At 37.2% G+C, this 13800-nt stretch overlaps 1 protein-coding gene across 6 annotated transcripts in view; it reads left to right on the top strand.

The window, feature by feature from the left end:
- Positions 1–13800, top strand: part of HDAC8 (histone deacetylase 8) — a 225721-nt gene that overhangs the window by 49047 nt on the left and 162874 nt on the right. For all 6 annotated transcript variants that reach the window (XM_032592031.1, XM_032592030.1, XM_032592034.1 and 3 more), the window contains one exon: positions 12734–12846. In XM_032592031.1, the coding sequence (XP_032447922.1) occupies positions 12734–12846 (113 nt within the window). The remainder of the gene's footprint in view (positions 1–12733; positions 12847–13800) is intronic.

Raw genomic sequence — 13800 nt, 5'->3', positions numbered from 1 at the left:
TTTTGTCTTTTGGGTATTATAATTAATGTAGGCATAACTTGACAACAACCTAGATGTTTTTCATCCAACGTTTGAACAATTTCAGTAATACATGATAAAACTTTGTAAAGGGGCTTAATCCTATGATGAAGAGGACATTTAAGGAGCTCCCACATGTTTTTCTTGTATGTCAAAAAATTATCCGAGATCTGCATCAGCAGAAGCCAGAAAGTCTGAAAGCATTCCCTGCATTTTGAAAGCAAGCACTCTTCTCTCTCTCCTGATTTGGCAGAGGTTGTGATCAGTTCACTGAGCAGAATGGCATTTCCTCCTATCCACACCTAATATAAACTCCAGCCAATTTAATGGGGTATATTTCGTAGTTGGGGATGCAAGCACATAAAGTCTTTGGCTCCTGAGATAGTCATCTTGTGTGCCAAGACCAGGTGCAGAAATACAAATACATATATATTAAGCCTGAGACAGCTGCTTTGCCAGTGTTTTGTGTTTTTTCTATTTAACTGGAAACATTGAGCAGGCGCAACTTCCATCAATTATACATAAAATGTTATTTTTCTTGTGGAGGAAGAGAGTACATTTAATTCCTCAACTCTGTATTAATGTCTAAGGCACTGAGGTTTTTAAGTTCATTAATCAAAAGTTTAAAGTAAAAAGTAATATTTTTGATTATCCAGAATGCTCAGGAATGAAATATTCTGATAAATTGAATTTTCTGGTTTAGGGAACAGTTACATTAGATTTTTTATTTGTTTAATACATATTCTTTAACCTTTTATAAAAGTGCATCCATAGATTTCTGCCTTAGTAAGCACAGTAGACAGGACCTGATTGAATCTTGCTACTATCACTTAGAATTACACAGTGTTTCTGCACTCTTGATTCTAGTTGAAAAAGATCTTCCAAAGTACTGGATATTGACTAAATCTTGGCTGAAGCTGGGGTATACACTGGGAGATTACTTTTGGAAATTGTTTGGTTTCCTGTTATTTATTTCTTTGCCTAAAAGCAAAGTAATATAAAAGAAAAATTCACTAGCCAAGTGAAGACTTTGATTTGCTAATCTATACTTTACTGAATAAAATCATATTTTAGAACAGGAAAACTCTACCTGTCATCAGAGAAAAACATGCTAAAAAGTTTAGATGCAGAAAAATGAGACCTTGCATGTCTAAAGGAAACAAGTGAATTTAGTTCATCATGACCTGTCTATTCAATTAATTCCCTTACTGAATTAATCTTACAGCAATTACCAGGGACCTACTCACCACTTTGTTCTGTAGTGCAAATGTTAGGTTTTGTTTATAAACTATCTTAAGATTCCTGGTGGTAAATAGAACTGTTTTACACTTTTCCCACTAGTTTACCTTGGTCTATATAATTATCCAAAGTGAAATATGGTCCATGAATTCTGAAAGTTGCCTTCTAAGCACTTTTCACCATAATGAATTCATAGTAACTTTTTTTAATGTTATTTATTTTTTTAAGAGAGAGAGAGAGCACGTGGGGCAGAGAGAGAGAGAATCCCAAGCAGGCTCTGTGCTGTCAGTGCAGAGCCCCATGAAGGACTTGATCTCACCAACTATGAGGTCATGACCTGAGCCAAAATCAAGAATAGATGCTTAACTGAGCCCCCCAGGTGCCCAGAATTCATAGTCACTTTGCTTGATTCATTTTCAGGGAAATATTACCTTATATCTACTCTCCCAAGCCTTCATTTGTCTTTTATTTTTTTTAATGTTTATTTTTTTTTTTAATTTTTTTTAATGTTTATTTATTTTTGAGACAGAGAGAGACAGAGCATGAACGGGGGAGGGGCAGAGAGAGAGGGAGACACAGAATCGGAAGCAGGCTCCAGGCTCTGAGCCATCAGCCCAGAGCCTGACGCGGGGCTCGAACTCACAAACCGTGAGATCGTGACCTGAGCTGAAGTCGGACGCTCAACCGACTGAGCCACCCAGGCGCCCCAATGTTTATTTATTTTTGAGAGAGAGAGAGAGCATGCACAAGTGGGGGAGGGGTAGAGAGAGAGGAAGACACAGGACCTGAAGCAGGCTCCAGGCTCTGAGCTGTCAGCACAGAGCCCGATGCGGGGCTCAAACTCACAAACTGTGAGATCATGACCTGAGCTGAAGTCGGATGCTTAACCGACTGAGCCACCCAGGCACCCCTCATTTGTCTTTAATAGTGACTGCTTATCATGCCAAATGGTGTGGAAAGAGTGAGAACTGCGTAGAATAATGCTGCTGTCACATTTATTTTATTTCCTGGATAACATTTTCAGTTTGGTCACATAGTTAATGGATTTGTTTCTATTAACAAGTAGAGCCTTCTCGACCTAATCCTTTTTCACACATTATTCTGTATAAATTCTAAGTCCAAAGGTGCTAGGCCAGTAGCTGAATTGGCCTTGCCTTTTGGGGGAATTTTTATATATATATTTATTTACTTTTGAGAGACAGAGACAGAGTGCAAGCAGGGGAGGGGCAGAGAGAGAGAGAGGGAGACACAGAATCTGAAGCATGCTCCAGGCTCTGAGCTGTCAGCACAGCCTGATGGGGGGGCTCAAACTCCTGAACTGTGAGATCATGACCTGAACTGAAGTTGGATACTTAACTGACGGAGCGGAGCCACCCCGGTGCCCCAGGGGGATTTTTAAAAACTCATTTATCCCAAATCCAAATATTCAGAAAGTTGAAATGATTGAAGTTTGGTGTGTTATTGAAGGAGGAATCTGGAGAGAAAAATTTCTACTAGAAGGATCTGTGGTAGTTCTTTTTTGGCCAAAGAACCTTTAAATTCATATCAGAAAATGGCAAAAGGGGATAGAGGCAAACAGAAAAAGTAGTAAAGCAGTACATGAAAGACAACTGAAGAGGTAGGAGAAAACTGACAAGATAGATTAATTTCACCAATATTATAAATGAAATGATGAAAGGGGAATAGGCATGAAGGAGAAGTGGAGGAAATTATATGAGAAAGAGTAAAAGCAATAAATGTTGATAGAATGATATCAAAACTATTTAACAGTGATTAAGCTTCTGTGCAAAAGAGCCAGCCCAAATTCAAATTCACGATCAACCACTTCTAACTGTGTGACCTTGGACAAATTACTTAATCTCTCTGTTTTAGTTTCTTCATTTGTAAAATGGAAATAATAACAGTATCTACCTCACAGGGCTGCTGTGAAAATTGATTAACATATTGAGAGCTCCTAGTACAGTTCCTGGCACAGGATAATCACTCAATAAATGTTGCCTATTATTTTTATTATATGCCAACAACAGAGAAAAGCCAAACCATACTACCAACTGGTTTCAAGATAGCTACAATGAAAGTAAAAGCATTGTAAGAGTTATGCTAACACTAAAAGAGAAAATAGGTAGGGCCAAATAAGGAAACACTGGAAATCTATGATGCTGAATTTTGATACCAGGACTGAAAAAAAAAATGTTGCAAAATCTTTGCCAGTAACAGTTCAGCTGTTGAACAATGCAGGTATCTGGCTCTGTCTGGGTGAGATAACCAACCAATGTTTTTAAAAAGTCTTAATGTCATTCATGATCCAAACATCCCTGATCTCTGGCCTCATGGACATGGAAACAGCAAAACATATGAGCAAATGCAGTTGACTGAGCCCTGTGCTTTTTCTTTAAAAAAAAAAATGGCTTTGTGATTTATGGTTCACCAGGGCATTTAAGAAGCTAGATATTTCTGGTAAAGAAAAAAATTGCCTGGGGGCACCTGGCTGGCTCAAGTCACTAGAGCATAAGACTCTCGATCTCATCAGTTCAAGCCCCATGTTGGATGTAGAGCTTACTTTTTTTAAAAAAATTGGCTAACCACAAAGCTGCAGACACATTTCTCAGAGTTTTCAGAAGTTTGTTTGCTAAACCTGGTCTATCCTGTAGATACATTTGTGTTGATGATGTGAAAGAGAAAAGTCCCAGACGATGAGGGAATGATTTTATTCAGTTATAGGTAGAATATTTATTAATGAGGAATACATCACAGAAAAATGAGGGAGTATGGGGGTTTACAGAGACAGGTAAACAAGGGAGTCATCTGCAAGTCTTATGGGAGTCATTAGGAAAGATGGAGATGGGTCTTATTTAGAATAATATGCCAGGGTAAGATGGTACCTTGAAATTCACCTTTTCCTGGAAAACAGAAGAGGGCAGCGTTCTTAAACATTACTGCTTTCTGGGGAGCACATGGCTCAGATAAACTTCAACACTGTCATTTTCCCCTTTTGGTCAAGACAAGTATTATCCTCAAGCAACTCAGAGGCAATTGTAAACTTCCCAAGTATAGTGAGAGCAGGGTCTTTAGCACTCTTGGTGCTGATCCTTTAAAACCAGTTGAACCATCTGTTGAGAGATAGTGGCTAAAGTCAGTTGTTTTAGGGTTTGGAGCTCACACATCTTAAAAGAAGGAAGACTAAAATAGAACAAAAATTGATATAAAAATTTATATTATAGAGCCAAGCAAGAACTGAACCCTGAAAGGTAACCAGTCAAGTGGATTCTAAGACATCAATGGAGGAAAATCTTTGTTTTGCAGCACCACTCATACAGCTAAGATGATGTCAGCACTCTTGGTGACACTGTTCATAGTCTAGGTTACTTCTCATATAAGGACATGCACAACCTTAGCATCTCTTCAGACATCCTTCATATTGTAGGTGGCAGCTTGTTCAAGGAGAATTCCAGTCATACATGGTCTGCTGTGGTAACCAGTTCTTTTTTATTTTTATTTTTTATCTTAGAATGAGAATGTGAGCAGGGGAGAGGGGTAGAGGGAGAGAGAGAAAGAGAGAATCCGAAGCAGGCTCCATGCTCAATGTAGACCCAATGGGGGGCTCAGTCCCACAATCCTAGGATCATGACCTGAGCCAAAATCAAGTCCGGCATTCAACTTACTGAGCCGCACAGGCACCCCATGACCAGTTCTTTCAGATTTATATCAAGTCAACGGGCTTTAGCTTACAGGGCTGCTTCAGATCCTGAGAAGACACCAAGCTGTAAGGCAACATAGGGTCCTGATAGGGACTTGAGCATTCAAGTTTTAGCTCTTGATGACTCCAAGTCAGAAGGGAGGAAGAAAAATTGGAAAAGTTAGCTTGGAGGATATTAGCCAGATATTGAAGAAAACTGGAAGAATAGATAATTTAGGAAGGATCAACAATTTGGGCACGATAACAGGGTCCAGTCCAATTTGCAAAGAGATACCAAAACTGGTTCTTCCACATGAGGAAGGAAGTCAATTACATCTCTACCACAGAAGACAAAGTTTGCATACTTATCAGTAACCTGCAGTTTATAAAGAGATGAGAGCTCAAAAACAATAACTATATTCTGATAACCTGAAATCCTGTGCTATAGATGACATAGAGTTTTCCTTTGAAACACAAAATTTCTCTAAACAGCCACCTCCCTTCTAATCAAAGATAATCTCAAAGGAAGATTATTCTTGAACTCAAGATAAGGCTGGTCCCAGAGGCAGCAAAAGAAAACACAGATAAATTGAAGTTCAACAAAATTAAAAACTTTTGTGTATCAAAGAAGATTATCAAGAAAGTGAAAACACAACCTACAGAATGGGAGAAAATAGGGGCGCCTGGGTGGCGCAGTCGGTTAAGCGTCCGACTTCAGCCAGGTCACGATCTCGCGGTCCGTGAGTTCGAGCCCCGCGTCGGGCTCTGGGCTGATGGCTCAGAGCCTGGAGCCTGTTTCCGATTCTGTGTCTCCCTCTCTCTCTGCCCCTCCCCCGTTCATGCTCTGTCTCTCTCTGTCCCAAAAATAAATAAACGTTGAAAAAAAAAATTTTAAAAAAGAATGGGAGAAAATATTTGCAAATTATATATCTGATAAGGGTCTGGTATCCAGAATATATAAAGATCTCACAAAGCTCAAGAACAAAAAGCTCAATTTAAAAATGAGCAAAGGACAGGGCACCTGGGTGGCTCAGTTGGTTGAGCATCTGACTTTGGCTCAGGTCATGACCTCACAGTTCACCTCTCTGCTGATAGCTCAGAGCCTAGGACCTGCTTCAGATTTTGTCTCCCTCTCTCTCTGCCCCTCCCCCAATCATGCTCTATGTCTTAAAAAAATAAACATTAAAATTTTTTTTTTAAATGAGCAAAGGACTTGAATAGACATTTCTCCAGAAAAGATATACAAATGGCTAACAGGCATTCAAAATGATGTTTGACATCATTAGTCATTAAGGAAATGCAAATCAAACTCACACCCACACCCACTAGGAGGGCTAGAATTAGAAAAAAAAAGAAAGAAAGAAAGAGAAAATAACAAGTGTTGATGAGGATGTGGAGAAATTGGAACCCTTGCACATTGCTGGTGGGAATGTAGAAAACAGCTTGGCTGTCCTTGAAAGTTAAATGTAGAATTATCATATGTTCTAGCATTTCAGTTCTAAGTATATGTTAAAAAAAAAAACAGATACTCAAAACAAATACTTGTACACAAGTATTCATAGCAGCACTATTCACAATAGCCAAAAGGTAGAAACAACCCAAATGTCCATCAATGGATGAATGTATAAACAAAATGTGGTATATACGTACAATGAAATATTACTCAGCCATAAAAAGGAATGAAGCACTGATATATGCTACAACATAGAGGAACCCCAAAACATTATGCTAAGAGAAAGAAGCCAGACACAAAAAATCATATATGGTATGATGTCACTTACATGAAATATCCAGAATAGGTAAATCCTTAGGGACAGAATGTAGATTGGTAATTATCAGGATCTAGGGGGAGGGAAGAGTAGGGAATGACTGCTTAATTAGTTCAGAGTTTTCTTTTGAGGTGTGAAACTGTTTTGGAACTAAACTGGTGTGGAAGTTGCACAATACTATAAATGTACTAAATGCCACTGAATTATATAGTTTAAAATGGTTATTTGAGAGGTGCCTGGCTGGCTTAGTCTGGAGAGCATGTGACTCTTGATCTCGGGGTCATGAGTTCAAGCCCCACATTGAGATTACTTAAGAGATTAATAAATAATTAAAAAGTAATAAATAAAATGGTTATTTAATATTGTGTAGATTTAACCTTAATCAAAATTATTTAAAAATAAAAATTGGCCTCATTAGATTTAGCCTGATTATTTATATAGTTGTAGCAAGAATGGTAACTTACCATATAGACCTTCTTAAGCTTGTTTTGCTGGAAGTTTTCATAGGAAATCTCACTTTGAGGGGACCTGGGTGGCTCAGTTGGTTAAGCATCCGACTTTGGCTCAGGTCATAATCTCATGGTCTGTGAGTTCAAGACCTGTGTTGGGCTCTGTGCTGACAGCTCAGAGACTGGGGCTTGCTTCGGATTCTGTGTCTCCCTCTCTCTCTGCTCCTCGCCCCCCCCCCCCCACACACACACTCTCTGTCTCTCTCTCTCAAAATGAATAAACATTTAAAAAAAAATCTCACTTTGGTGTTTTAAAAGCCTATTACAGCTAGGAAGCCAAGCTAAGAAGATTTTACCTGCAGTAATTATAAATTTGGGACAATTCTTGGGGCCTCTCTTCTCTCTTCTTGGGGTCCCCAGAATATCCTAAGTTTCCAGGGCCTGCCAAGAAGTAACCTTCCTTATTCACTTGGAAGGCTGGGAACTCTGTAAGCCAGGTACCAGGTACCAAGCTAGTTTTTCCAAGAGGGCTTTGATGCATTGCTCAATGAAGTCAACCTTAGTTCCTTAAAAGTGTCTGATCATATCCGATTCAGTGAGCATCATTCACAAATATAACATTCCAGGCAAGGCCTTGGATATATAACCAATGTTTTCCAATCATGTCCTGATAACAGGTGGGACAGATAGTTATTATTGAACTTAGGCAGATAATTACATTGCTATGGAAGTAAGAGTGCTCAATAAGAGTTTCTGAATCCTGGAGGGCTCAGGCAGGAGGAATAAGATATCATTTGTAAGTGTGTCATTTCTGTTTGCAAAAGCATGGCTTACTAAATGATTATGAGTTATAGATAGCATAAGAGAAAAGAGAAATGAGTTGCCTATACATCCAGAAAATAGAACATTAAGGGGCGCCTAGGTGGCTCAGTCAGTTAAGTGTCCAACTTCTGCTCAGGTCATAATCTCACATTTCGAGAGTTTGAGCCCTGCGTTGGGCTCTGTGCTGACAGCTCAGAGTGTGGAGCCTGCTTTGGATTCTGTGTCTTCCTCTCTCTCTGCCCCTCCCCTGCTCGTGCTCTGTCTCTCTGTCAAAAATAAGTAAACATTAAAAATTTTTTTAAAGAGAAAATAGAACACTGAAACATCAACAATATTCTTTTTTTTAATTGAAACATAGTTGACATATAATTTTACATTAGTTTTAGGTGTCCAACTTAGTGATTCCACAACTCTATAGGTTATGCTATGTTCACAGGTATAGCTACCATCTGTCACCATGCAACACTATTGCAATATCATTGACTGCATTCCCTATGCTGTGCCCTTTATTCCCATGACTTATTCATTCCACAACTGGAAACCTGTACCTCCTACTCTTCTTCACCCATTTTGCCCACCCCCGCCCCCTCCCTTCTGGCAACCATCAGTTTGTTTTCTGTATTCATGGGTCTGTCTGCTTTAAAACATCTGCAATATTCTAAACAAAATCCATAATCAGCCCTCATCAGTCTCATTCAGGCCTATATAATTAGTTCTTGTTCCTCTCGACCTTGCATTAACAGTCTCACTAACCCATCGACTTCTCAACTAGAGTTCTTGATATCCTGATTCAGTTCACTGGTATGGTCTCAAAGTTGTTTACACTATACCATAAAAAGCCTGTACTCAACAATACTTGGCAAAAATCCTTTTCCATGGGGCTCTGAGATAGTCTTTCTTTGTTGAAGATGAAGCACTCTGGCTTGTACCTGATTGCAAGTGCTCTCAGGAACACGTCAGATTAACTTTAAATAATAATATACCATGAATATACTGAGCATATAGTTAGAATATACCCAAAGCATATCAAGAATATCAAGTAAAGAGATTCAGTAAACTGGAGTATCTATATATTAATAAAATTCTGTAGGTAAGTGCTAAGAATTCCCCAATTGAAACTAATGGCCTAGTAGATGCTAGATTCAAAATAAAGAAGCAAAGTTGAGATGAAGTTAATGTTTAAAAAATGTTTAAATTATTGAAAACTCTATACTGTAGTCAACTAATATCTGGCAAAGCAGCGCAAGGACTCTGATAAATAGAAATATATCATGGCCAGTGACGACACAGAAGTATCTTTAGGAATTTCCTATACAACATACAATTTCTGAAATACTTATATTAATAATATTTTGCCTATACCAGTTTCACCTAGGGAAGGCTGAACATCTCTTCTGATGTGGCAACTCTTCCCATGCATCTCATCAATAGTAATGTATCAAATAAACCTAATTATTTCTAGAACATCTCTTTTTATAAAGTGAAAGAACAAACCCTTTGTGATTTTTCCAGGGCCTTCCAAGATTTGATTAAGATAAGTTGATGGATTACTGAAAAATACTACTTGGTTCCCTATTTAACCACAATGATTATAAAAGATTTTTAACATAAACATAGGATGCAATATGACCATAAGGAACCTCATCTTTTTCCTAAGAAAAAAGTCTTTGTTTCCTTAAATAACCAAGGACATCATAAAGTCAACATAAACCATATAAGGTTATTCTAGTAAGACACAAAATCCTTTTTTATTGAGGAACATTACTTAGTGAAGCAAAACCTTTACAACCTGTTATTTGAGAGAAGACAAATAATCAAAAAAATTAGCATGTTAAAATGAAAAGCAAATTCTAGTTTTGCATCAGTATAATATTTAATATTGAAGTTATTTTTGGAAATCTAATAAGCCCATCAAACCTTAGCCAACTTTGATCTCAACAAATAAAATTCCCTTTCTATGAATCTTCTACCAATTTCTATATGCATACACATCCTTTATAGTACAACTTCTGTAAGTGGCCAAAAAGAACATGTTCATTAACCGAACCAAATACATGCAGTTTCTCTGTAGGATGTAAAAATAAGAAGCAAAAGCATATAAACCCGAAATTATGCCTAGCAATTAATGCATTATCTTAGTTAGAAATGGTCTAGGGATCTAATGAATATCCATTAATTAACTCAGTTTAATACCACCCAAAGTTTTTAGTTACCTAAAGATCTTATAAATTCTCTTCAAGCTGACATACTACAAAACATAACTACTGTTAAAATAAAGTTCATCACAATAATGACTCAATTAATCTAAACAAATTTGTTTGTCGTAGTCTCAAACATTTAGTAGAGGTAATGTTAGCTCAATTAATTAATGAACCTGTATAAATTTAGGAAGAATATATTTAAGTAGAATAAAAATCTACATGTATATTATACTTAACATGTATAAATTAGAAAAGTCATAGCTGATTTTAGTAAACCAAATTTATTAAATCAGTCTTATCTGCCAAAGACTTACCTAAATTATGCCAACTTGAATTCTTAAATTCAACAAACTGAGTTTGTTTCTATAGGAATACTTTTAGCACATTAAAAGTCTTGAAGTTTAATGTCCTTATTTTCTGAAAATTTTAGGAAGATTCTACTTATGTAAGCAGTTATTTCTATAATCTAATGAGAATAGAGCTCCTTTAAGAAAATATTAGGAAAATATTACATGCAAAGACCTTTCTGAATTACAGACAACATCGTCATCATTATTATTATTCAAACTATCATGATAGGGAGGATGTTCATTAACAAAGAACATCTCAAAAGAAAGAAAGGGGACCAGGAGTCTTTTAGAGGCAAGTATTCTTCTTTATATGCCATGTTATTTCTGATTGCTTTCTTTGTTTTTTGGTTTTGTTTTTCTGTACTTATGACTTGTCTCCCTAACTTAATTATAGGCTCTGAGGGGAAAAAATATGTCCTATATTGATTTGTATTTCTCCTCCTCCACATCTCCCTCCTCTTATTCACTTTTTATTGAAGTATAATTGACATATGATGTCCTGTTGGTTTCAAGTGTACATGATAGTGATTTGACATTTTTATACATTATGAAATGATCCCCAGAATAAGTCTAGTTACAGTCTGTCACCTTATGAAGTTATTACGATATTATCTATATTCCCTATGCTGTATGCTACTCTTTCTGCCTAACACTTAATGTTCCATCTCACCTATCCAAAAGTTATTGATGTTTCTCTTTTTTGATATGCTAAACAGTAGACTTATAAAATGTAAGCTTTCATAATTGGAAAATAGCATCCAAAAACTTTCAAAGTCACATATTTACCTCTTATTTACAAAGAATTCATGGGTGGGCAAATCTTTTTCTCTTATTGGTTTCTTCCTGGTTTCGTATCTAAGGCCAAGCTTTGTTTTGCTTTGCTTTGCTTTTTTTTTTTTTTTTTTTTTTGCTGGGTGATCACTGAATTCACCTGCATGAGAAAATTCAATGCTTAGTGATATTTTTTACCAACTTCCTGCTCGCCAATGTACCTGTCTCATTGACTCAGCCTATAAACCAGGGTATTGTTCAGAATATGAAATGTTATTATGGACGAGGTTTCATGAAGAATTTTATGCAATGTGTAGGTACTAGAAAGATCTTATAATCTCATAGTACCAAAAATGCTCTTTTAAATGATGCTCATGCTTAGAATTCCATTTCAATTAAAATATCAGGGAGAACTTGGGGAAAAAACGGGCTGGATATTTAAAGTGTCTGTGGAAGCTAAGGACATTGAAGCATTTAGGATGAGGCCTTAAAAATAAGTTATAGTACACTTTTGATGATAAAAGAATGCTTTTTTTTACATCTACTCAACAAGACTTAATGGCAACATAATAAAAAGAAGTAGGCTAATAAGAGTAGGTTACTCATAATAAAAGAGTAGGTTAATGTTGACAAGAGGTTAAAGTGACACAGTATCACCAATAAAAATGTGAAAAGACACCAGTGAAGTCAATGAAGACAATTTTAGTGAAGGAAACAAAATAACTTTAGAGGAGGCTGCCTCAGAAAGGCAACCACATGTAGAATGTTTGTACATTCTATATTCAGCTTTTAAAGCAACAAGTGCAAAAACTTACAGAAAGGAAGGAAGGAATGAAGGAAGAGAGAAAGAAAGGGAGGAAGGAAGGAAGGAAGGAAGGAAGGAAGGAAGGAAGGAAGGAAGGAAGGAAGGAAGAGGAAGGAAGAGGAAGGAAGAAGGAAGGAAGGAATAAAGAAAGAAAGCAATTCTAGTTTATGTCATAGGATCAGTACAGACTCCAGTCTCCATCATCTTCTACATCTGGCTGAGCAAGATGGTCTTTAAGGCCCCTTCTAGATTCTACCTTTCTTCAAGTCCTATAAGGGACATTCAGTGTTGATCATGATGAGCCCAGGGTACTACAAGATTTTTAAATCATTCCTGAATCATTAGAGAAAAGTTCTGTTTTGACCAATATAGTTATAATATTATAATTCTTTGAAAATCTGGGATCCTAAATGAAAAATGTTACCAATCCACCTGAATATTTAGCTTACCAAAACACTTCATCCCCTGATCACTCTGGGCCAATTTACTATATATTCTTTGTAGGTAGGTTTTTGTTTTTCTTAAAAGAAAGGGGAATTGTAAGGGAATAGATCTCAAGGGTTAGATCCTTGGCTGTAAAGACTCCCTTGGATTGCTTTTGGCTGTTGGCTGTAGCAACTTGTTTTCTTACAGAGATGAAGCATCTGGTTTTTGTTATCTCAATGATGCTGTCCTGGGAATATTACGATTGCGACGGAAATTTGACCGTATTCTCTACGTGGATTTGGATCTGCACCATGGAGATGGTAAGCCCTTCACATTCAAAGGTGCTTTGCTGCTAGGACAGAAGGTTTTTATCAGTGAAGCTGCTTCTAGGTGACTGGTAAAAGGATAAATGCCTGTTACTTTTGAAATTTTTCTAATTGAGAATCCTGAAGTAGGTAGAATAGATTCTTCTAACTGATGTAATTCTTCTTTGCTAAGCAAGATGCTTTAAAATACCAGGTTTTTTATAATTTCCCCTCACCTCTCCTCCACTAGCAAATTTCTCCTGTATAGAACATTAAGAAGTAGAAATCCTGTCTAGTGTACACTCAGTGCTCAGTCACCTCCCTCAGGCCACTTCCATAGGTTCTAAGTGAAATCTTCAGTTAGACAATCTTGATGCTTCCCTTAAGATTGAATCAGTGTATGATGGAATAACATTCAGAATTTTTCACTGATAGGGATACCAACTCATGTAGTAATCAGAATCTGCACCACTTTCTTTGTATTACTAAAATATTTAGTGCTACACAGACTCAGGACATCTCCTCTAACTTTTAACAGCAGCAGAATCTTGATTCACCTTACCCCATTAATGCCCTTTCAGAAGACTTCACCAAAAGGATGTTACCCAAAACCTCCTATGTACTTTCCATCTACAATGTAGAGCTTCAGTGACAGTTACCCACACTCTGCTTCTTTAATACATCCTGTGTGTGCCACATGCTTCCATTGATCTAGGATCACTTAGCTGGTAAAATTAATTAAGGATATTCCCTAGTCTCCCCCACATCAGTGACTGCTGCTTCCCTGTTTCCAGGGATTTTTGGAGACAAACTAACATAATCAAGGTATAAGTGAGGAAAATAATAGCATATGACAGAGGCTAGAATCAGCTCTCCTGCCAAAACAGAAAAAGAAGGAAGAACTTGTGAGGAAAACCTCCCCAAAGAGTTCACCTAGATGGATGCTACCAAGGAATGGTGACAGAAAAT

This window comes from Lynx canadensis, chromosome X (genome assembly GCF_007474595.2).
Source record: "Lynx canadensis isolate LIC74 chromosome X, mLynCan4.pri.v2, whole genome shotgun sequence".
Classification (NCBI taxonomy): Eukaryota; Metazoa; Chordata; class Mammalia; order Carnivora; family Felidae; genus Lynx; species Lynx canadensis.
This window is presented reverse-complemented; position numbering and strand designations above follow the sequence as displayed.